The 25,589-nt window shown below is 42.8% G+C and overlaps 1 protein-coding gene across 1 annotated transcript; it reads left to right on the top strand.

The window, feature by feature from the left end:
- Positions 1–223: 223 nt before the first annotated feature.
- LOC311105207 (homeobox protein EMX1-like) lies at positions 224–17,887 on the top strand. The gene is made up of 3 exons (XM_084147269.1): positions 224–1,011; positions 14,884–15,068; positions 16,527–17,887. Exons 1-3 carry the CDS (start codon positions 669–671, stop codon positions 16,695–16,697), a joined length of 699 nt encoding a protein of 232 aa, XP_084003395.1. The 5' UTR covers positions 224–668; the 3' UTR covers positions 16,698–17,887.
- Positions 17,888–25,589: the final 7,702 nt, after the last annotated feature.

The raw sequence follows: 25,589 nt of genomic DNA, 5'->3' as shown, positions 1-25,589 counted from the left end.
ACATCCTTCAAATTATGGTGCTTCTGATTTAATATGATATCACTTTGTAACATTGAAATAAACGCATATGGATAGGCTATTAGTCACAAATCAATTCAATAAAGCAGAAGCAACTCATTTAGACTAGAAAATGGCTGTTATGCTAGGCTACACCGTCCTATCTGCGCATGCCCACCACACCTCTGGCAGCGACAGTTGAGAGCAGGTATTGAGTCTGACGAGTGACAGGCTCTTTCTCAAAGGCTTAGCCTACTGATCCTCGCTCCTAATGCAGCACAGTCCAAAAATGGTTTCCAGGAGTGATGAGACTGAGACAAGAGCCAGACTGTCATAAACATAAAGTAATCACAGACTAATAAATCTGACGCTGCAGTGGTAGCTGGAACCGAAACTTGATTTTGGGCAGATCGTTACAGCGGAGAAATCCGGTCGATAACCCATTGAAGACAAGGGTCGGAGACAACTGAACTGGCTCTACAGGCAATCCGCTTCCAGAGGTCCACGGATATTGGCAACAAGGTTTGCACGCGCAAGGGACTGCGAGTTATGGATTTCCCGGGAACTCTTCTACTACTACTGTTGTGAGGTTTTCTTTTCCATCACCTGTTTTATAACAGTGTTATTGAATATATTATTAGAAATATATAAACTATAGCCTATTTGTGATCATGTACCAACATAGTAAGAAATGTTTTACCATCGAATCCCTGGTTGGGAAAGACGTGAACTCTTCGACTACCGGGGACGAACCGATCAGACCCACAGCGCTGAGGTTCACGGAATCAATTCACCCGGCGCCCTTTGGGAGTTGTTTCCAGAACTCCGGCAGGACTTTATACAGCAGTCCAGACATGATGTTCCCTGACCCGGGTACACACACAGGGAACTCCGGTCTTCCCCTGCATCCTCTCCAGCTTCCATCGCAGCCTTTCTTCAACCCGCATCAGAGAGACACGTTGAATTTCTACCCGTGGGTTCTTCGAAACAGATATCTCGGACACAGGTTCCAAGGTAAGCGAACAAGTTCTTTAATTGAATGAATATTGCAAAGTTATTTTCAATAATATCATATGTTTTGGCATATCCTTGCATATCCTTGCATGCTTGATAAATACACATATAGGGACATATTACGCACGAGCTAAATGACAATGACTGTATGCATCAGAAATGAGAACTTACTCTATAGTTCACTGATGGAAGACATGTCCTTATGACCCATGATGGTATTTTATTCAGGAAACAAATCATGTCTAAAAAGGGTAGTAAACAAAGCAACAAAAACAGGACCAAAACAAATTATTAAAACTACTGAAATCTGTTTGGAGAGGGAAAAGTTTCAATATCCAACTATAGCTTTTATTATATATATATAAAAAAAGTATATTTACTTTTTCAGTCTATGCATTATTGGTACATTTTTCAGAGATTGGAATTTAAATGAATTCCATTGGAACATTCGAGCAAACATAAAACATCGCACCCAGGTTTGCACCCGACGGTAGCTTAAAAAACCTGTAAAAAACGGTAACATTTTATTAACGTAAATGCATACTTTTCGCCCATTTTCAGTAGTTTAATTTTGGAACATTAATATATGTTTTAAATCAATTAAAGTAGACTATATTGTTTATTTTTATTCATTTATTTAATGCATATCGAAAGCATTGCACTTTCTTATAAAGTATGTTCCCAAAAAGTTGTTAGGAGATCAATAGTCTAATATATTGAATAATAATAATAATACTAGGGTAAATTAATTGTGATTTAAATGTGTAAGATGTATGCAATTATACAACTAAAATAATATAAAATAAGAACAATATTTATCTAACAAATAGGCTTATAGTCAAGATTTCTTTCCCATTTGCCTACCCGTTCGTTTTAGGTTTTGCATTATTCAGAAAGTTAATTATAAGCAGTGGTGGAAAAAGTACCCAATTGTCATACTTGAGTAAAGGTAAAGATACCTTAACAGATGTATGGTTAGCCAGGGGTACACTCCAACACTCAGACATAATTTACAAACGAAGCATTTGTGTTTAGTGAGTCCGCCAGGGATGATCAGGGCTGTTACCTTGATAAGTAAGTAAATTGGACCATTTCCCTGTCCTGCTAAGCATTTGAAATATAACTAGTACTTCTGGTGTCATGGAAAATGTATGGAGTAAAAAGTACATTATTTTCTTTAGGAATGTAGTGGAGTAAAAGTAAAATTTGTCAAAAATATAAATAGTAAAGTACAAATACCCCTCCAAAAAAATACTTAAATAGTACTTTAAAGTATCTTTACTTAAGTAGATTATAAGGATTTTTGTTTCTCAAATATGTAGATATAATTGACTAATAATTATTTAATATGAAAGGAATTTTAATTAAAAGTAACAAAAGACAGTAATATTGTAAAATTGTTGGTTATAATAATATTATAGTAATATAACAAATAATAACAGCAATAATAAACAATAAACAAATAATAACAATAATAATAATATTATTTAATTCAATTCATTTGCTTTGTGTTCAACTTTAGATTTAAAGGCTGCTCATTTCTGATAAGACAATAACTATTTGAAAATGGACCAGATATAAAGGTCTTTAGCAACCAAATAAAGCCACGAGAGAAACGTAATATTGGAAAATCTCAGTATTCAGGTGACCAAAACCTTAAATCTTCTCACTCAAGCTATTTGCAGTGCATACATGCAATACATGGTGAACATCCTTACTAACTGATGCTGGGCGGTCCTCAAAAACAAAGCAATTTGTTAAACCAGACAGATCAATAACTTTCAACGCTCATCTCGTTGACTCAGTGGACAGCAGTGGTTAGCCACATCAGGTGTGCTGTCAGGTATGTTACTCTCTGACCAGCCAGCCCAGGGCCGTATTCACAGTGTCTCGGAGTATTAGTGCTGATCTAGGATCCGTTTTGCCTTTTAGATCATTAATGCATAAGATTATGTGGACAAGGGGGGGGGGGATCTGATCCTAGATCAGAACTCCTCCTCTTTACGGTCCTGTCCAGGTAACCTTCAGTCAGGTAATCAGTTGGAGTCAGAGATTGTTGTCACTGTTGCTCAGATCAGGAGCTCAGATAAAGTGTCTTTGTTTACAGACACAGCGGATCCACTCACTGATGGTGTCCAATAACCATGAAAACGAGTGTTTAGACAAGGCTAACTACTGACAGGAGGATTGAGAGGAGAGGATTAGCCATCATGACTGTCACTTACTGTTAGAGATGGGAGATGTATTTTCTTACTCCCCCACTTTCTGAGAGGTTGAGAGAGAGAGAGAGAGAGAGAGAGAGAGAGAGAGGTTGAGAGAGAGAGAGAGAGAGAGAGAGGTTGAGAGAGAGAGAGAGGTTAAGAGAGAGAGAGAGAGAGAGAGAGAGGTTGAGAGAGAGAGAGAGAGAGAGAGACAGAGAGAGAGAGAGATAGAGAGAGAGAGAGAGAGAGAGACAAAGACGGACTACATGAGGAGGATAAAACATCATCATTACTTGCATGTAAAATCCTAATATAGTAGATCATAATTTTTTAATGAAAATAATACTTTATGCTGGAATTGATAGTTTCCTTTTCATATTCAAGAGAAAGAAAAAACTATTATTTCTCTATAGGTATACTTTATACGGAAATAGACCATCCTCCCCCCTTATTTACCGCCATCCGACCCCCTCCATATTCATCCATCCAGGGTTAGAATGAGAGATTGGCCCCCCCCCACCACCACCACCCAGTGTGTAGCTGACTGCTGACAAGACCAGTCTTGTTGGTGCCAGGGGACTGGTGTTACTGGTGATGAACACAGCTCTCTGGCTGGCGCTGCCATCTGCTCCCTGGTAGTCGTGTTGGAGGCATGTTCCCCCCATGTTCCCGCCACCCGCTGAGTACAGGCCAGAGTGTTGAAGGCTCATCCCCTGGAGGGTATTCCCTCCGTGGCTGGGGCTGAGCCACCATGACAGTTTAGGGTTAGTATTCACAAAGAGTCTCAGAGTCAAGTCTACATCATTATATTTATTATGATCTATAAGGCTAAACTGATCCCAGATCAGCGCTCTTACTGAGCGGAGGACTGAGCAGAAGCAGAGTTCAGGCCTAGTGTTCAGCCTGGTGAGTTCCTCCCCAGTCCCAGTCTTCTCCACCTTAGTGGAGGTGACACCACTAACGCCATACGGCAGATGCTGCCAGACTGACTGTCTATCTGAGCGGCTAAACCACCAGCCAGAACTAGCATGGTGCTCACCAGTGTACGATAGGAGGGAAAATTCTCAGGGGAAATCATATTGTTTTTTTTTCTTAGTATCAATAAATTACTATATTAGGTGAAAACTACAATAGTTACTCCTGATAAAAAAATTAGATTTTAACATGAGATATATTACATCATATTTCCTCAATTTATTTCATTCATCCTGATGCTGAGATTTAGAAAATATACCACAAAAATGGAGATACTATTTAGTTATTATTTTAGGGCATGGACCCTAAAACCAGGAAATCCTATAACTTCTGGACAGTGTGGCTTGCTGGTGTTCAGTGCCCCTTGAGACGCATTAAGACTAAAGCTTTCATCACCTGCAGCTGTAGTGGACCTCTATTGACATTCTTCTGTTCTACCAGAGCTGTGCTCCTCACATTCCCTCTCTTCAGAGGTGTCTCTGTCGTTTGCCCCTCTGATGTTCAAAGCGTTTTCAGCGCGCCAGCTGTAGATGGTTGTCAATGACAGTCCCGTGACAGAAAATATACATTTCTTACATTACTTTAGTTAGCTAACACAGCTGAAGTGCTGAAGAGCATACCCTATTTGGAGTGGACACCAATATACTCTACTGTAGTGCTATAGCCTATTTACTGTGGCAGTAAGGAGTGCTACAGTACTTTCAGAAAGTATTCACACCCCTTGACTTTTTTTCACATTTTGTTGTGTTACAGTCTGAATTTAAAATGGATTACATATAGATTTTGTGACACTGGCCAACATACAATAACCCATAATGTCAAAGTGGAATTATGTTTTTAGACATTTTGATAAATTAATTAAAAATGAAAAGCTGAAATGTCTTCAGTCAATAAGTATTTAACCTCTTTGTTATAGCAAGCCTAAATAAGTTCAGGAGTAAACATTTGCTTAATAAGTCACATTATAAGTGGATTCACTCTGTGTGCAATAATAGTGTTTAAAATTATTTTTGAATGACTACCTCATCTCTGTACCCCACACGTACAATTATCTGTAAGGTCCCTCGGTCGAGCAGTGAAGTTCAAAAACAGAATCAACCACAAAGACCAGGGAGGTTTTTCAATGCCTTGCACCTGGTAGATGGGTAAAAAAAAAAGCAGACATTGAATATCCCTTTGAGCATGGTGAAGTTATTAATTATACTTTGGATGGTGTATCAATACACCCAGTCACCACAATACTAACCTAAATGACAGAGTGAAAAGAAGGAAGCCTGTACAGAATAAAAATATCCCAAAACATGCATCCTGTTTGCAACAAGGCACTAAAGTAAAACTAGAAAAAACGTTGGCTAAGAAATGTCTTGAATACAAAGTGTTATGTTTGGGGCAAATCCAACACAAAACATCACTGAGTACCACTCTTCATTTTTTCAAGCATGGTGGCGGTTGCATCATGTTATGGGTATGCTTGTCATCAGCAAGAACTAGGGAGTTTTTCAAGATGAAAAAGAAACGGAATGGAGCCAAGCACAGGCAAAATCCTAGAGGAAAACCTGGTTCAGTCTGCTTTCCAACAGACACTGGGAGACAAATTCACCTTTCAGCAGGACAATAACCTAAAACACAAGGCAAAATATACACTGGAGTTGCTTAACACGACGATATTGAATGTTCCTGAGTGGCCTAGTTACAGTTTTGACTTAAATCGGCTTGAAAATCTATGGCAAGACTTGAAAATGGCTGCCTAGCAATGATCAACAACCAACTTGACATACCTTGAAGAATTTTTATTGTACATTCCAGGTGTGCAAAGCTCTTAGAGTCTTACCCAGAAAGACTCACAGCTGTAATCACTGCCAAAGGTGATTCTAACATGTATTGACTCAGGGGTGTGAATACTTATGTAAATGAGATATTTCTGTATTTCATTTTCAATACATTTGCAAAAATGTCAAAAAACATGTTTTCACTTCGTCATTATGGGGTATGAGAAAAATATATATTTAATCAATTTTGAATTCAGGCTGTAACACAACAAAATGTGGAATAAGTCAAGGGGTATGAATACTTTCTGAAGGCACTGAGTGTACAAAACATTATGAACACCTGTTCTTTCCATGACATAGAGCAGGGGTCTCCAACCTTTTCTAGCATGAGAGCTACTGCTAAAAAATGAAACATGTTGCGAGCTACACCTTTTTTTCTAGCCATTAAATCAATCTTCTCCTCCTCCCTGCAACTCTTTCCCAGGTCCTTAGTGTACAAGAGAAAGTAGTGCACTATGTTTTCTGCCAATATACCTGGTAAAATGGGGTTAATAAACAACTCTAAGGGGGCCCTATAAAATCTGTGACCCCCCCCAAATTCTGCTTTATATTTTTCCAAATTCATTTTTCCTGGTTTTTGATTGCTATGGTTTTTCACTCTCAAAATTACAATTGTTCATAGAGAAACAACGAAAAAAATTCGATGTTCTGAGTCCATGTCAATGCTGAAATCACATCAGAAGACAATATTTTTTAGGCCCTGAAGAACACATTCGGATTTATGAGTGTAATTCCCCTTTAATTAAGTATCTGGCCCTTTAATTGCGCGTCTGGCCCTTTAATTACGTATCTGGCCCTTTAATTGTGCATCTGGCCCTTTAATTACGTATCTGGCCCTTTAATTACGTGTCTAGCCCTTTAATTGCGCGTCTGGCCCTTTAATTGCGCGTCTGGCCCTTTAATTGCACGTCTGGCCCTTTAATTGCACGTCTGGCCCTTTAATTGCGCGTCTGGCCCTTTAATTACGTATCTGGCCCTTTAATTACATGTCTAGCCCTTTAATTGCGCGTCTGGCCCTTTAATTGCGCGTCTGGCCCTTTAATTGCACATCTGGCCCTTTAATTGCATGTCTGGCCCTTTAATTGCGTGTCTGGCCCTTTAATTGCGCGTCTGGCCCTTTAATTACGTATCTGGCCCTTTAATTACATGTCTAGCCCTTTAATTGCGCGTCTGGCCCTTTAATTGCGCGTCTGGCCCTTTAATTGCACATCTGGCCCTTTAATTGCACGTCTGGCCCTTTAATTGCGCGTCTGGCCCTTTAATTGCGCATCTGGCCCTTTAATTGCGCGTCTGGCCCTTTAATTGCGCGTCTGGCCCTTTAATTGCGCATCTAGCGAGTGAGGAATGTGCGATCTAATGTGCAGGTCTAGCGATGGTTCTAATGCCAAAGTTAGCAAATAACAAATAATAGGTACAAATTATATATTTACTCATGATATACTTCTGCCAGTTGCAGTTAACATTTCATTGAGAACATTTTGGAGAAAGTATTTCTGTAAACCCACTAGAATGTTATCACATTAAACGGCCACTCACGGAGTGATAGACAAACGCGCGCACCACACAGGCAGACTGGGGCAATATTGCTGGAAATTAATTGGCAGATATTGTGTTAGGTTTGGCTTTTTAAGCCAATAGTGGCTAACCAGGGGTGGAATGTCAAAGTTGCATTGATTAGATAGTAGCTGGGAGCTTGCAGTGTCTGATGCTTGTGAGATTTGTTAATGACAGTTTGCGGTGGAACACACAAAAATTGCATGTACTTTCAGAATTGTTTGGCGAGCTACTCATAGGTAGGCTGCTAGCTGTTGGAGACCACTGACAGACTGACCAGGTGAAAGCTATGATCCCTTATTCATGTCACTTAAATCCGCTTCAATCAGCATAGATGAAGGGGAGGAGACGGGTTAAAGAAGGATTTTGAAGTCTTTTAGACAATTGAGACATGGATTGTGTATGCGTGCCATTCAGAGGGTGAATGGGAAAGACAACATAATTAAGGGGTGCGAGTAAGGGCAGAGGAAAAGTTATCCGTATGGCCCACCAGAGTACTCGCTCCTGCCGGTGAGCCTGGTCTTTTAGTGGACAGGTGGACACAAAATGACCTGTAGTCCCGCAATACAGGCAACGCTTCGTGTGATGGTTTTTGCAACTGCACTCGAAGAAACTTTAAAAGTTATTGAAATGTTCCCTATTGACTGACCTTCATGGCTTAAAGTAATGATGGACTGTAGTTTCTCTTTGCTTATTTGAGCTGTTCTTGCCATAATATGGACTTGGTCTTTTACCAAATAGGGCTATCTTCTGTATACCACCCCTACCTTGTCACAATACAACTGATTGGCTCAAACGCATTAAGAAGGAAAGAAATTCCACAAATTTACTTTTAACAAGGCACACCTGTTAATTGAAATGCATTCCAGGTGACTACCTCATGAAGCTGGTTGAGAGAATGCCAAGAGTGTGCAAAGCTGTCATCAAGGCAAAGGGTGGCTACTTTGAAGAATCTAAAATCTAAAATATATTTGTTTAACACTTTTTTGGTTACTACATGATTCCGTATGTGTTATTTCATAGTTTAGATGTCTTCACTAATATTCTACAACGTAGAAAATAGTAAAAATAAAGAAAAACCCTTGAATGAGTAGGTGTGTCCAAACTTTTGACTGGTACTGTAATTGTTTCCACAGACAGTGCTATCATTTAACTAATTTAACTGTCTGTAGCAGAGAGCATCAGGTCAGTTTCAAACTATGTTTATATTAGCATGACATTATCTCAAAAATATTGTAGACAAAATGTTTCATCATAGCAATATCACCAACAAAGTATTTCCATAGTACATTAGTCCTATATTCAGGACACCTTTTGGATGCTTTCCAGCTTGTGTACCATTGCTACAGTATTTGCTAGTCCAAAGGTCATGGTCAGTTTGATGGCTTCTCTGTATCCATCTCCTTTCAGAGATGCTCCATCTTCGGTCCATGTTTTGCACGTGAATGAATATGGCTGGACACTGTAGCCCTACTGTTGCTGATGTAATTCATTTGGTTTGACCGACCTGTCATTGCTCACAGCTTCGGTGCATCCCACATATTGTCCCTCAACTGCCGAGCTGTAACCGACTTTTGCGTACACGTGTTTTGAGGTTATATTTGTGCTGCAAGGTTCTTTTCAAGCCAGGCACAACCTTTTCATGCGGCGGTCAAATAATTTATTGATGGATTTGCTTATGTAAAATATTACGTTTTTATGTGTCATTTTAATAAACGAACCCTAATCCCGGGAGTGCAGATGTTGGGCCTGTGGCGAGAAGAAAGTCACGTACACATGAAACTGAAAGAGGACATTTTACTATTGCCCTGTGTTGAATGAAATCAGGCATGTGCATTCGATTCAATTTGCTTAATTGCACAACACTTCGTCTTCACAACAATTGTTTTTTTGCATTTTCCAGCCCAAGATATTTACGTATGATGTCATATGAGGCGTTACTAAACGCTTAGGTTTCATTCTCAGCGTTGAATACACTTAAGGCCCTACATGGATATAAATGAGCTTAATGTCACAATATAGAGAGAATCACTGAACCTGCCATCGATAGTGGTAGAATAAACGTCTAGTTCTGAATGTTCAGGGATGTAGCTCAGTTGGTAGAGCATGGCGTTTGCAATGCCAGGGTTGTGGGTTCGATTCCCACGGGGGGGCCAGTATAATGTATGCACTCACTAACTGTAAGTTGCTCTGGATAAGAGCGTCTGCTAAATGACTCAAATGTAAAAATGAATGAACCTGCCATCGATAGTGGTAGAATAACCCTCTAGTTCTGAATGAACCTGCCTTCCATAGCTTCTGAATGAACCTGCCTTCCATAGCTTCTGAAGGAACCTGCCTTCCATAGCTTCTGAATGAACCTGCCTTCCATAGCTTCTGAATGAACCTGCCTTCCATAGCTTCTGAACGAACCTGCCTTCCATAGCTTCTGAATGAACCTGCCTTCCATAGCTTCTGAACGAACCTGCCTTCCATAGCTTCTGAATGAACCTGCCTTCCATAGCTTCTGAATGAACCTGCCTTCCATAGCTTCTGAATGAACCTGCCTTCCATAGCTTCTGAATGAACCTGCCTTCCATAGCTTCTGAATGAACCTGCCTTCCATAGCTTCTGAAGGAACCTGCCTTCCATAGCTTCTGAATGAACCTGCCTTCCATAGCTTCTGAATGAACCTGCCTTCCATAGCTTCTGAATGAACCTGCCTTCCATAGCTTCTGAATGAACCTGCCTTCCATAGCTTCTGAATGAACCTGCCTTCCATAGCTTCTGAATGAACCTGCCTTCCATAGCTTCTGAATGAACCTGCCTTCCATAGCTTCTGAATGAACCTGCCTTCCATAGCTTCTGAATGAACCTGCCTTCCATAGCTTCTGAATGAACCTGCCTTCCATAGCTTCTGAATGAACCTGCCTTCCATAGCTTCTGAACGAACCTGCCTTCCATAGCTTCTGAATGAACCTGCCTTCCATAGCTTCTGAACGAACCTGCCTTCCATAGCTTCTGAATGAACCTGCCTTCCATAGCTTCTGAACGAACCTGCCTTCCATAGCTTCTGAATGAACCTGCCTTCCATAGCTTCTGAACGAACCTGCCTTCCATAGCTTCTGAACGAACCTGCCTTCCATAGCTTCTGAACGGACCTGCCTTCCATAGCTTCTGAATGAACCTGCCTTCCATAGCTTCTGAACGAACCTGCCTTCCATAGCTTCTGAATGAACCTGCCTTCCATAGCTTCTGAATGAACCTGCCTTCCATAGCTTCTGAATGAACCTGCCTTCCATAGCTTCTGAATGAACCTGCCTTCCATAGCTTCTGAATGAACCTGCCTTCCATAGCTTCTGAATGAACCTGCCTTCCATAGCTTCTGAATGAACCTGCCTTCCATAGCTTCTGAATGAACCTGCCTTCCATAGCTTCTGAAGGAACCTGCCTTCCATAGCTTCTGAATGAACCTGCCTTCCATAGCTTCTGAATGAACCTGCCTTCCATAGCTTCTGAATGAACCTGCCTTCCATAGCTTCTGAATGAACCTGCCTTCCATAGCTTCTGAATGAACCTGCCTTCCATAGCTTCTGAATGAACCTGCCTTCCATAGCTTCTGAATGAACCTGCCTTCCATAGCTTCTGAATGAACCTGCCTTCCATAGCTTCTGAATGAACCTGCCTTCCATAGCTTCTGAATGAACCTGCCTTCCATAGCTTCTGAATGAACCTGCCTTCCATAGCTTCTGAACGAACCTGCCTTCCATAGCTTCTGAATGAACCTGCCTTCCATAGCTTCTGAATGAACCTGCCTTCCATAGCTTCTGAATGAAATGGGATTCAGGATTGAAACTAGACAATCTATTCTAGAGGTTTTTATTGAGTCTAGCCTAAGAGAAGTGTTCACAAAGCTTTATGGAATAATAACTCACTTTAAATTACAGTACTATTAAAAAGTAAAACATGTGATTCATCTCTTTGTTACATTTTGCGCAACGAAGCAATGTCCTAATTAAAGTGTCTTATTTTGAAACACTTTGATCTGAATAGCAAAGATACGTTTCTCTCACAATAAACAAATGCTTATATAGGTCCTCTGTGTGTTCTCGTTGGGTCATGACAAATGTTCTCTAAAATGTTGTTTTGGCACTGAGCAAATTTCAGGTCTGCTGAGCGCAAACTTGAACATTGTGAAAATTCTGTGCAACTTCCGGCACGCGTTTCCTGTGAACACTGAGGCTGTACCCGCTTTAAGTTAGTTTTAACAGTGGCCAAGTAGTCTACTGTGGCTATTTGATCATAATGTAGGACTACCAGAGTGGCCTACCATCAAAAACAATGGAGAAAATGCATCCCATAACATTTTAACATGGAAATAGTTGTTCTATCATTCAGCATACAGTCGTGGTCAAAAGTTTTGAGAATTACACAAGTATTGGTCTTCACAAAGTTTGCTGCTTCAGTGTTTTTAGATATTTTTGTCAGATGTTACTATGGTATACTGAAGTATAATTACAAGCATTCCATAAGTGTCGAAGGCTTTTATTGACAATTACATTAAGTTTATGCAAAGAGTAAATATTTGCAGTGTTGACCCTTCTTTTTCAAGACCTCTGTAATCCGCCCTGGCATGCTGTCAATTAACTTCTGGGCCACATCCTGACTGATGGCAGCCCATTCATGCATAATCAATGCTTGGAGTTTGTCAGAATTTGTGGGTTTTTGTTTTTCCACCCGCCTCTTGAGGATTGACCACAAGTTCTCAATGGGATTAAGGTCTGGGGAGTTTCCTGGCCATGGACCCAAAATGTTGATGTTTTGTTCCCCGAGCCACTTAGTTATCACTTTTGCCTTATGGCAAGGTGCTCCATCATGCTGGAAAAGGCATTGTTCGTCACCAAACTGTTCTTGGATGGTTGGGAGAAGTTGCTCTCGGAGGATGTGTTGGTACCATTCTTTATTCATGACTGTGTTCGTAGGCAAAATTGTGAGTGAGCCCACTCCCTTGGCTGAGAAGCAACCCCACAAAGGAATGGTCTCAGGATGCTTTACTGTTGGCATGACACAGCACTGATGGTAGCGCTCACCTTGTCTTCTCCGGACAAGCATTTTTCCGGATGCCCCAAACAATTGGAAAGGGGATTCATCAGAGAAAATGACTTTACCCCAGTCCTCAGCAGTCAAATCCCTGTACCTTTTGCAGAATATCAGTCTGTCCCTGATGTTTTTCCTGGAGAGAAGTGGCTTCCTCGCTGCCCTTCTTGACACCAGGCCATCCTCCAAAAGTCTTCGCCTCACTGTGCATGCAGATGCACTCGCACCTGCCTGCTGCCATTCCTGAGCAAGTTCTGCACTGGTGGTGCCCCGATCCCACAGCTGAATCAACTTTAGGAAATGGTCCTGGCGCTTGCTGGATTTTCTTGGGCGCCCTGAAGCCTTCTTCACAACAATTGAACCTCTCTCCTTGAAGTTCTTGATGATCCGATAAATTGTTGATTTAGGTGCAATCTGACTAGCAGCAATATCCTTGCCTGTGAAGCCCTTTTTGTGCAAAGCAATGATGATGGCACGTGTTTCCTTGCAGGTAACCAAGGTTAACAGAGGAAGAACAATGATTTCAAGCACCAGCCTCCTTTTACAGCTTCCAGTCTGTTATTCTAACTCAATCAGCATGACAGAGTGATCTCCAGCTTTGTCCTCGTCAACAATCTCACCTGTGTTAACGAGAGAATCACTGACATAATGTCAGCTGGTCCTTTTGTGGCAGGGCTGAAATGCAGTGGAAATGTTTTTTGGGGATTAAGTTCATTTTCATGGCAAAGAGGGACTTTGCAATTAATTGCAATTCATCTGATCACTCTTCATAACATTCTGGAGTATATGCAAATTGCCGTCATAAAAACTGAGGCAGCAGACTTTGTGAAAATTAATATTTGTGTCATTCTCAAAACTTTTGACCACGACTGTACAGTAGCAGCTAATGTGTGGTGTTCAACCTAGGCCTACATTCATGACACTTTTGGAAAAAAACATGAAGGGCTTGACATTAACCTGTTTATCAACTTGTCCTTCAGACAAGCAGGTGACTGAAAAGGTTGTTGTTGTTTGATGCAAAAAAACACTTTACAAAATAAAAATCATTATTATTCCCATACCATTATTACAGAGAATCAGACAAATTATGCTCCCCTCTGCCTATTGGCTACTTAGTTTATTCAAGCCTGTCTCAAAATACAACACTGCCCCTTTAAGACAAAAAAAAGCTTTTTACCTGACTTACTTTTCAAAGATGTCTAGAAATGTACACGTTTTGTAGGAAGCAATCACTCTCCCATTGCTGACTACAAATGATCTGTAACTGGGCTAATAACTCACTAAATAGCAAAGGATATGAACAAATGTGCAAACGTGGCTACATGCACCTCTCGCTTTGATCTCAGAACAAGCACATCTACTCACGACCGCTTATACTGTAAACACAGTCCAGTTCAAAGTGAATGGCACAGATCCATATATGGCAATGGCTATTTGCATATAGGCCTATTGTAGCTCTGATTGGCTCTGACCTGTCTGTGTAGAGTACTGGCTGAGTCATGCGTGTCACTGCAATAAAATCCTACTCAGATGCGTTCTGCCTACAACAAAAAGTTAGTTTTACATACTAAGTCTTGCATAGTTCGTTTTGTTTCAGTATGTTGCATTGAAAGTGGCTGATATTGTGTTGATTCGATCACAATTCCCACAGTAAAGGGAAACGTTGATAGTGTTAACTAAAGGGGAAAACTCTAGAAAGTTGAGTGAAGTTCAATCTTGTGCTTCTCTGCGCGGGCTGATAGGTAGTCCCAAGGGGAGCTAGTAGAGGGAACATTGGGCATGACCATGATAAATCAAGGAGGTGTTTTTTCTTTCAAATGTACCTCTCTCTCTCTCTCTCTCTGTGTGTGTGTGTGTGTGTGTGTGTGTGTGTGTGTGTGTGTGTGTGTGTGTGTGTGTGTGTGTGTGTGTGTGTGTGTGTGTGTGTGTGTGTGTACGTATCAACACTGATGTCCTCCTTAGTCAGTGCTTTGCCCTCTTTTTGAGGTATAATTGGACCAGCTATTAATCACAAACAACATCATGGCCTACAAACAAAAATACTTAGTAAAAACCATTAGTATCAGTTTGCTGAGTTTGACAACCGTTAGTATACTATAGTTTCTCTTTTTACACACACAACAAGAGCTGCTACGGTGTCATTCCTGTCATTCTAACCCTCCGCTTCCTCTCCGCTTCCTCTCCGCTTCCTCTCTGCTTCCTCTCCGCTTCCTCTCCGCTTCCTCTCCTCTCTCCAGGTGAGGACAGCAGCCCAGAGAACCTGCTCCTTCATGGACCTTTCTCCCGCAAGCCGAAGCGCATCCGGACAGCCTTCTCCCCCTCACAGCTCCTCAGGCTGGAGAGGGCATTTGAGAAGAATCACTATGTGGTGGGAGCAGAGCGGAAGCAGCTCGCCAGCGGCCTCTGCCTCACCGAGACGCAGGTGAGTGTGAGGGGACTCAGTGATCTTGAACACACCCGTAACATATTTTTTAACGCACCCTAAACTCCTTAAGATTTTGAACGCACCCTAAACCCCTAGGGCTTAAAAGCCAATTTATGCTTGATCCGAAAATATGGTCGGAGGCTCCGTATGGAGGGTGTGACGCAATTGCGGAGCCTCTATAGGCTTGCGGAGGCCAAATTGAGCTCCGTACCACATCGCCGTGCGCCTCCCAAATTTGGAACAATACGAAGGGCTCTGTATAGCTCCGCATTGACATGATTGGTTGACGGTAGGTGAGGGCTGGAGGTCCTGTATAAACACAAACTCACTTCCTTGACAACATCCTTCAAAACAGCTCTGCTCTGCTCAGCGAAGCGCAAGAAGTCTAAATGCCCTGACTTCAGAGGCCGTATCACAGTAAACGCTGTATGGAGACTGCAGAAGGCGGATTTACCATGCAGAGCCTTTAAGGCATGGCTGCATTCCAGAGCACTGAAACAGGATATGAGTAGACTCTTAGTCAGAACTCCACAACACCCACTCAACCAACGTATGGCAAAACCAGGTTTCTCAACCACAAGTTGTTTTGTCCTACAGTAGCTATGGGGATGGGCAAGATGATGCCAATAAATAATGTAGTTCATTTCACAATTATTATTTATGACCTAATTTCTCTAATCATCATCAGAAACACGCTGCTAATCAACAGCAATTCAGTCTTTTCGCAATCATCTCACGCAATATAGCATACATTGGGAATAGAGGATTGCGATGTGCTGAACTTTTAATTTAAAAGGAATTAGACCAATAATTGAATCACGCTTGTAAACAAGACATAAAAATGACAACCAGCCTGAGAAATAAAATAGAAATGTGACGCTATTCGCACGGCAAAAAGCTGTAAAGAACGACAGTGTGTGAATCCTTAGGCATTGCAATGTTTGGCAGTGTTACAGAAAGAATATGGAAGCGATAACAGTTTTACACGCTGTGAAATATTGTCTTGGCAAAATCAGTGTTGCTATTACACTTTGGGAAAAAAATCATAGGGGAGATCACCACCTTCCGGAGACACTTGAAACCCCACCTCTTTAAGGAATACCTGGAATAGGATAAAGTAATCCTTCTATCTCCCCTTACCCCCCCCCCCCCCCCCCCCCCCCAAAAAAAAAAAAAAAAACATATTGTAAAGTGGTTATCCCACTGGCTATAAGGCGAATGCACCAATTTGTAAGTCGCTCTGGATAAGAGCGCCTGCTAAATGACGTAAATGTAAATGTAATTATTCTATACTAGAAAAGGTAGATTTACTGAAGAAAATATGTCTGCTTGCTTTAGCTGTCTCAAAGTATTTCATGGAAGTGGAAGAGCGAGTAGGTGGTAGTTTTTACAGCAAGCACATATAGACATTGTTTCTTCCAGTACTCAACGACGTCTCTCCTTACTCTCTCCCAGGTGAAGGTTTGGTTCCAGAACAGGAGGACGAAGCACAAGAGACAGAAGCTGGAGGAAGAGTCACCGGAGGCTCAGCAGAAGAGGAAAGGAAGCCAGCACGTCAGCCGCTGGAGGGTGGCTACTCAGCAGGGCAGTGGCCCCGAGGACATCGACGTCATCTCAGAGGACTGACGTTACGTCGTTGTCACCTTGATTAAAACCATCATAAATCTTTCAACATGAACGCAGCCTGACTGACTTGTGTCTGAATATCGGCAGTCTGTGTGCTCCTCTGAACACCTGGTTTGACCTTTGACACCACCTGTTGTTGATCAAACAAACGGAGAAACAACTTTTAATGAAAACGATCACAATCACTGCTTTTATGTTGGACAGAAGAACTCTTGTTTGATCAATAAAGAGACAGATCTGACATTTTGTAGCTGAAGGGTTTTTTGGCCAAGTTATTACACAGCTCTGACTGCTGTAAACATGGTGGACATCTGCATTTGGTCTATGTTGCTTGCCGTAGCAGCACAAACTACTGAAGAGAGACTGTTTGACTAGGAGGAATTGTTCAATACAGTTTGTTACTCTATTGTCTACCCGAACTTGAGATTGTCCTTACTCACATTTAACAAAACATCATTATTGTTTTAGCGTTTTCAGTTTGTTGATGTGTAATTGTACAATGCTAAAAATGCACAATATGTTTGTGGTAAAAAAATAAGCCATTGGTATGATAGCTATAGAGGAACCTTCTAGAACCTGCTGATTCTGTTTAGGATTTTCTTTGTCTTTAGACCAGTCTCACTGAAAAGGAGGCAACCACCACTACAGACATTAAATCATACAGATGCCATGTTACCCCTGAAATATGTTTTTGAGTCTCACATTGGAATAGTTTGGGCAATTTAAATTGAAAGTATTTATGCAAATCTAAAAAAGGTATTCTATGCATCTTTTGTCCTTGTTTTGTTTCCTCTGGATTTAAAAAAACGGTTTTTGTCTAGTTTGTTACTCTTTAAATTCATTCCACGTTTGTTTTTTGCCTTTGACAAATATTTGATAAATTCTATTGAGACCATGTAGAATGTACAGTGCAGGCACATTACAACTTGTCCACAAGAATGACAAAAAAAAAGAAATGTACCTCAATACTACATTTATTTCAGCAACCATTACCATTCCTGACATATAATGTTATGTAGCACTTCGTAGTGAAATATATATTTGTATTTGTTTTAAGTAGATTAGAAATAATGCACTATTAGTAGGCCTACACTTTGATTTTCTCTGAACCTATGCCCCCAGAGTGAACGTTTTTGTACTTTCTGTGTGTGGTCAGATGACTTTGGAAAATAAAAACATCTACTACTGATATTTATTATGTGCGAGTATTTCTAAGCGTTAATTTTCTAACCTATTTTCAACATCTATAAATGTCGACATGTCATCACTTCAAACTACAAACACATATCGGTTAAATGACAATGACACAGAACTGAAAGTAATTTGATACAGGACGATTTGGTATTTGTTATTTTTGTCTACATCTTTGTAGAACATCTGTTAATATTTTTTTTGCGAGCTGCAGTTGAATAGTCTTAGCTACACGTCAAGGCATCAGCGTATGTTGGTGAAATTAATAACATTTATTTGTTTTAAATAAAAATAAAAACAGAAGGCCTAGGTTATAGTTTATAAATCTTATCTTATGTTGTTATTTGTAAAAATATATATATATATTATCCATAAGAAACCCCAACCGTCTGTTTTACTGATCTTTATTCAGTCTGCGGATAGTCTTTATTATTAGGACTATTCTAAATTATACATAGGCTATAATAGGGTTATTAACAATTAGCCTAGATTACTTTTTGACGAAAACATAAAACACAAGGAGGTTCTTTAGACTGCAGTAGGCCTATTACGTTTTTCAATGTATTCTCCGTCTGGACTTGTGCCTATGGGCCTAAACATCTGTAACTCAATGAGACACTGGATAGGTTGCCATGGGTGCATGGCCAAATGCGATGATCCGTTCAAAGCGACATGAAAACAAGTTTAACGTAACTCCGTGTCACTACACACTCTGTTCAAAGGACACCTTTCACCAGAAATCTTACTGTGCCAGATATGCTTTTCTTTCCGGACACACCGAAGGACATACGCAACACTTACAACCGCAAAAATTGAGAATGACAGATATAATTGATTAGCCTTCGCTAATCGTTCGGAAAATATTTAAAATCATACTTTCAGCCGAAATAGTTTCAGAAAAGATATGTCAGAACCAAAAGCATTTTTTAAATCCGACTTTTGACATACATGAGATGAGGATATGCTGCTATGTGCAAACAACTTCACTTTTCCGATATGCCGACACACACTTAAGGAACCTTGTTTAGGAATTAAGTCAAAACACCGTCAATACAGCTCTGATAGAGACAATCAATCATAGGGAGAGATGTGTCGGGCCAAACGGACACGATCAACCAGGTCAAAACCCGTCCCTGCTATTACTACTAACACGACATTTCCTCCTTACTAAAACGACTTTCTTTGAGTAATAGAGACAAGTCTTGCGAGAGCCATTAATAGTTATTCGTTTATTTCGAGTCATGCTGTAGCCTAATCAAACAGCTTATAGGCCTACAATATGTGTTTAACTTGGATAATAGGTGACGATTAGCCTACCCTGTAACAGAACAGAATATTATAGAACATGGAATAGTACATAGCTTGCTTATTCTGTACTTATTCTGTAACACGTATATCAATATAGTATAATCAGTGATATATGGAGCATGGCCCCCCGAGTGGTCAATCATTTAGGGCCATTGTTCTTCATACTCAAACTGTCCCGTATTTTAATTCTACGTTGTCACCATTGTTGTGTTTGATATTCAGCATTGTACTAATGTAGATTGACGAAACATTGCTTGAAGGGCCTCTGCTGGGCCTTCGGTTCTGGGTTTTACCAGCTGGAAAATTAATTCAAATCACCTTTATGCGTTGTGATTTTACACCTGCTAATTCTTCAAGCCCCGAGCAATTGAGAGGTGTTAGTATTGCGTCATTTTCATCACCTTTTTACAATAGACAGCCTCATTATCGGCAGATATGCACATAAACTGTGAACAAAATGTAGGAGCAACCTATTCATATTCTCCGTAATTGGGGCTGAATATTTTTTCAGGGTTCAATTACATACTCAATTACATACTTTCAGACACATTCAATGATACGAGCACTGAAATAGGTATAGTAAAAACAGCCAAGGCCTATAGGCTACATGATTGCCAGGAGTTTGTTGTTAAATTGATACCACTGTTTCTGTTCTGCTTGATGGATAAGTGGAATGCAAACCAGCTCTTTTTTAGTAATCCTAAATAATCTTATTTGTACTATTGGAATGGGGATTAATCTATAGTATATTTAGTATATAGTATAGTAGCCTATATAGTATAGTTTATTATATTATAGTATAGTGTAGTACAGGATAGTATATTATAGTATAGTACAGTACAGTACAGTACAGTACAGTATAGTATAATATTGTATAGTATAGTAGTACACTACAGTACAGTACAATATAGTATAGTACAGTACAGTATAATTGTGATGAGGTGGCGTTGAAGAAGTCAGGCGCAGGAGAGTACATCACAGAATAACAGGCTTTAATCCGCAAAATACAGGTTTACGCAGAAATGTGTCAAACACACTCCAGGGCACAAAACAGGCGCACTGGAAAATACAAGGCACACGGGAAAATACTCCCGTCGATACACAATACACGAGCTCCACCGAGCTTCACAAACCTCCACAATAAACAATCACCCACACAGAAAAGGAAACAGAGGGAACACTTATACCATGACTAACGAGGGAATAAGGACCAGGTGTGTGTGATTGAAGACAAGACAAATGGAGTGATGATAAATGGATCGGCAGTAGCTAGTAAGCCGGTGACGCCGAACGCTGAAACCTGCCCGAGGCAGCCTCGGCGGAAGTCGTGACAGTACCCCCCCCCCCCCCCCCCCCCCCCCCTTGATGCAGGGCTCCAGCAGCGCGCTGACCCCGGCCTCGGGGACGGCCAGGAGGATGCGGAGCAGGGCGAGCCGAATGGCGACGGTGGAAATCCCGTAACATGGAGGGATCAAGGATATCCCTCACCGGAACACAGCACCGTTCTTCCGGACCGTACCCCTCCCACTCCACGAGGTACTGAAGGCCCCCCACCCGACGCCTCGAATCCAGGATGGAACGGACAGAGTACGCCGGGGCCCCCTCGATGTCCAGAGGAGGTGAAGCCTCCTGGAGTGGACCAGCTACCACCGGCCTGAGGAGAGACACATGAAACGAGGGGTTAATACGGTAATCGCAGTGCTAGCTGTGCCACTAGAGATCCTGGTTCGAATCCAGGCTCTGTCGTAGCCGGCCGCGACCGGGAGACCCATGGGGCGGCGCACAATTGGCCCAGCGTCGTCCAGGGTAGGGGAGGGAATGGCCGGCAGGGATGTAGCTCAGTTGGTAGAGCATGGCGTTTGCAACGCCAGGGTTGTGGGTTTGATTCCCACGTGGGGCCAGTATGAAAAAAAATATATAATAATAATGTATGCACTCACTAACTGTAAGTCGCTCTGGATAAGAGCGTCTGCTAAATGACTAAAATGTAAATGTAAATGTAATCAGGGGGAAGTAATAACCTATACAGTGGGGAGAACAAGTATTTGATACACTGCCGATTTTGCAGGTTTTCCTACTTACAAAGCATGTAGAGGTCTGTAATTTCTATCATAGGTACACTTCAACTGTGAGAGACGGAATCTAAAACAAAAATCCAGAAAATCACATTGTATGATTTTTAAGTAATTAATTTGCATTTTATTGCATGACATAAGTATTTGATACATCAGAAAAGCAGAACTTAATATTTGGTACAGAAACCTTTGTTTGCAATTACAGAGATCATACGTTTCCTGTAGGTCTTGACCAGGTTTGCACACACTGCAGCAGGGATTTTGGCCCACTCCTCCATACAGACCTTCTCCAGATCCTTCAGGTTTCGGGGCTGTCGCTGGGCAATAAGGACTTTCAGCTCCCTCCAAAGATTTTCTATTGGGTTCAGGTCTGGAGACTGGCTAGGCCACTCCAGGACCTTGAGATGCTTCTTACGGAGCCACCCCTTAGTTGCCCTGGCTGTGTGTTTCGGGTCGTTGTCATGCTGGAAGACCCAGCCACGACCCATCTTCAATGCTCTTACTGAGGGAAGGAGGTTGTTGGCCAAGATCTCGCGATACATGGCCCCATCCATCCTCCCCTCAATACAGTGCAGTCGTCCTGTCCCCTTTGCAGAAAAGCATCCCCAAAGAATGATGTTTCCACCTCCATGCTTCACGGTTGGGATGGTGTTCTTGGGGTTGTAGTCATCCTTCTTCTTCCTCCAAACACGGCGAGTGGAGTTTAGACCAAAAAGCTATATTTTTGTCTCATCAGACCACATGATCTTCTCCCATTCCTCCTCTGGATCATCCAGATGGTCATTGGCAAACTTCAGACGGGCCTGGAAATGCGCTGGCTTGAGCAGGGGGACCTTGCGTGCGCTGCAGGATTTTAATCCATGACGGCTTAGTGTGTTACTAATGGTTTTCTTTGGGACTGTGGTCCCAGCTCTCTTCAGGTCATTGACCAGGTCCTGCCGTGTAGTTCTGGGCTGATCCCTCACCTTCCTCATGATCATTGATGCCCCACGAGGTGAGATCTTGCATGGAGCCCCAGACCGAGGGTGATTGACCGTCATCTTGAACTTCTTCCATTTTCTAATAATTGCGCCAACAGTTGTTGCCTTCTCACCAACCTGCTTGCCTATTGTCCTGTAGCCCATCCCAGACTTGTGCAGGTCTACAATTTTATCCCTGATGTCCTTACACAGCTCTCTGGTCTTGGCCATTGTGGAGAGGTTGGAGTCTGTTTGATTGAGTGTGTGGACAGGTGTCTTTTATACAGGTAATGAGTTTAAACAGGTGCAGTTAATACCGGTAATGAGTGGAGAACAGGAGGGCTTCTTAAAGAAAAACTAACAGGTCTGTCAGAGCCGGAATTCTTACTGGTTGGTAGGTGATCAAATACTTATGTCATGCAAGAAAATGCAAATTAATTACTTAAAAATCATACAATGTGATTTTCTGGATTTTTGTTTTAGATTCCGTCTCTCACAGTCAGTTGAAATGTACCTATGATACAAATTACAGACCTCTACATGCTTTGTAAGTAGGAAAACCTGCAAAATCGGAAGTGTATCAAATACTTGTTCTCCCCACTGTAAGTGACCTCGATGACTCTCCTCAGGACTTTGAACGTCCCCACAAACCGCAGGCTCAGCTTCCGGCAGGGCAGGCGGAGGGGCAGATGCACCTCCAACGCACGGCGCGTTGGAGGTGAACGTGGGCAACATCCCACGTCTCCTCCGCGTGCCGAAACCAGTCATCCACTGCAGGAACCTCGGTCTGGCTCTGGTGCCACGGTGCCAGAACCGGTTGGTAACCTAGAATACACTGGAAAGGCATTAGGTTAGTGGAGGAGTGGCGGAGAGAGTTCTGGACATATTCTGCCCATGGCAAGAACACCGACCACTCCCCCGGCCGGTCCTGGCAGTAGGACCGCAGGAACCTACCCACGTCCTGATTTACCCGTTCCACCTGCCCATTACTCTCAGGGTGGAACTCAGAGGTCAGGCTGACCGAGACCCCCAGACGTTCCATGAACGCCTTCCAGACATTGGACGTGAACTGGGGACGTCGGTCAGATACTATATCCTCTGGTACCCCGTAGTGCCGGAAGACGTGTTTAAACAGGGCCTCCGCAGTTTGCAGAGCCATGGGTACAGTAGCCCATCTGGACACTGAGGTGGAGAGGGATCCGTGAGTAATAATAATATAATATAATATGCCATTTAGCAGACGCTTTTATCCAAAGCGACTTACAGTCATGTGTGCATATGCCTGCTCTATATCCGCGTCCATCGCCCATACTACCAGCGCCACAATGCAGGAGGCCGGCAGTATGGGAGTGTTGTCACTGGGCCTCTCCTCTGTGTCATACAGCCGGGACAGCGCGTCTGCCTTCACGTTCTTCGTCCCCGGGATGCATGATAGAGTGAAATCAAACCGGGTGAAGAATAGGGCCCACCTGGCCTGGCGAGGATTCAGCCTCCTTGCTGCCCGGATGTACTCCAGGTTACGGTGGTCCGTCCAGATGAGGAAAGGGTGTTTTGCCCCCTCGAGCCAATGCCTCCACATGGTCAAGGCTCGGACAACAGCCAACAGCTCCCGATCACCAACGCCGTAGTTCTGCTCCGCCGGGCTGAGCTTCTTCGAAAAGAACGCACAGGGGCAGAGCTTGGGTGGCGTACCCGATCGTTGAGACAGGACAGCTCCTATCCCAACCTCGGACGCATCCACCTCCACTACGAACGGTAGTGATGAATCGGGGTGGGCCAGTACTGGGGCTGAGGTGAACAGACCCCGCAGTTTGCTGAAGGCCAGGTCAGCCTCAGCAGACCAGCGGAGCCGGGACGGCCCACCCTTCAACAGGGAGGTAATGGGAGCTGCGACCTTGCCAAAGCCCCGGATAAACCTCCGATAATAGTTGGCAAAGCCAAGGAAGCGCTGCACCTCCTTAACCGTGGTTGGAGTCGGCCAATTACGCACGGCTGAAATGTGATCTCCCTCCATCTCCACACCTGAGGTGGTAATGCAGTATCCAAGGAAGGAGACGGACTGCTGGAAAAACATACACTTCTCTGCCTTGGCATAAAGGTCATTTTCCAACAGTCGGGCCAGCACCTTTGGAACCAGGGACACATGCTCGGCGCACGTAGAGGAATACACCAAGATGTCATCGATGTAGACCACTACACCGCGACCAAGCATGTCCCGAAACACCTCGTTCACAAAGGACTGGAAGACTGAGGGGGCATTCATCAAACCATAGGGCATCACCAGGTATTCATAATGCCCCGTGGTTGTACTGAATGCTGTCTTCCACTCATCTCCCTCTCGGATACGCACCAAGTTGTACGCACTCCTGAGATCTAATTTGGTGAAGAAGCGCGCCCCATGCATTGATTCAATCACTGAAGTAATGAGGGGGAGAGGATAACTAAATCTTATCGTCTCCCTGTTCAGTGGTCAATAATCAATGCACGGGCGCAGACCTCCGTCCTTCTTCTTCACAAAGAAGAAACTCGAGGAGGCGGGTGAAGTGGAGGGACGTATATACCCCTGGCGCAGGGACTCGGTGACATATGTTTCCATAGCCTCCGTTTCAGCCTGTGACAGGGGGTATATATGACTCCTGGGAGGTACAGCATCTACCCGGAGGTTTATCGCGCAATCCCCCGCCCGATGAGGTGGTCATTTAGTAGCCTGCGTTTTAGAGAACGCTTGCGCCAGATCGAGGTATTCGGGGGGAATGTGCACGGTGGAGGTACTGTCTGGACTTTCCACCGTGGTTGCACCAACGGAAACACCTAGACACCTACCCTGACACTCTCGCAACCACCCCGTGAGAACCCTTTGCGGCCATGAGAAGGTGGGGTTGTGGAGTGCTAGCCAAGGGATACCTAATACCACAGGGAAAGCAGGAGACTCAATAATGGAAAAAGTAACCTGCTCACAATGAGTCTCGTGGGTAATCATGGTGACTGGTACAGTAACTTCCTTAACCAACCCGGACCCTAATGGTCGACTATCAAGTGCTCTGATACACAATACACTCCCGTCGATACACAATACACGAGCTCCACCGAGCTTCACAAACCTCCACAATAAACAATCACCCACACAGAAAAGGAAACAGAGGGTACACTTATAACATGACTAATGAGGGAATAAGGAGCAGGTGTGTGTGATTGAAGACAAGACAAATGGAGTGATGATAAATGGATCGGCAGTAGCTAGTAAGCCGGTGACGCCGAACGCCGAAACCTGGAGGGGAGGCAGCCTCGGCGGAAGTCGTGACAATAATATTGTATTGTATAGTATAGTCCGGCATAGCTCAGTTGGTAGAGCATGGCGC

The sequence above is a fragment of the Coregonus lavaretus genome (assembly GCF_964263955.1).
Source record: "Coregonus lavaretus genome assembly, chromosome: 29".
NCBI lineage: Eukaryota > Metazoa > Chordata > Actinopteri > Salmoniformes > Salmonidae > Coregonus > Coregonus lavaretus.
This window is presented reverse-complemented; position numbering and strand designations above follow the sequence as displayed.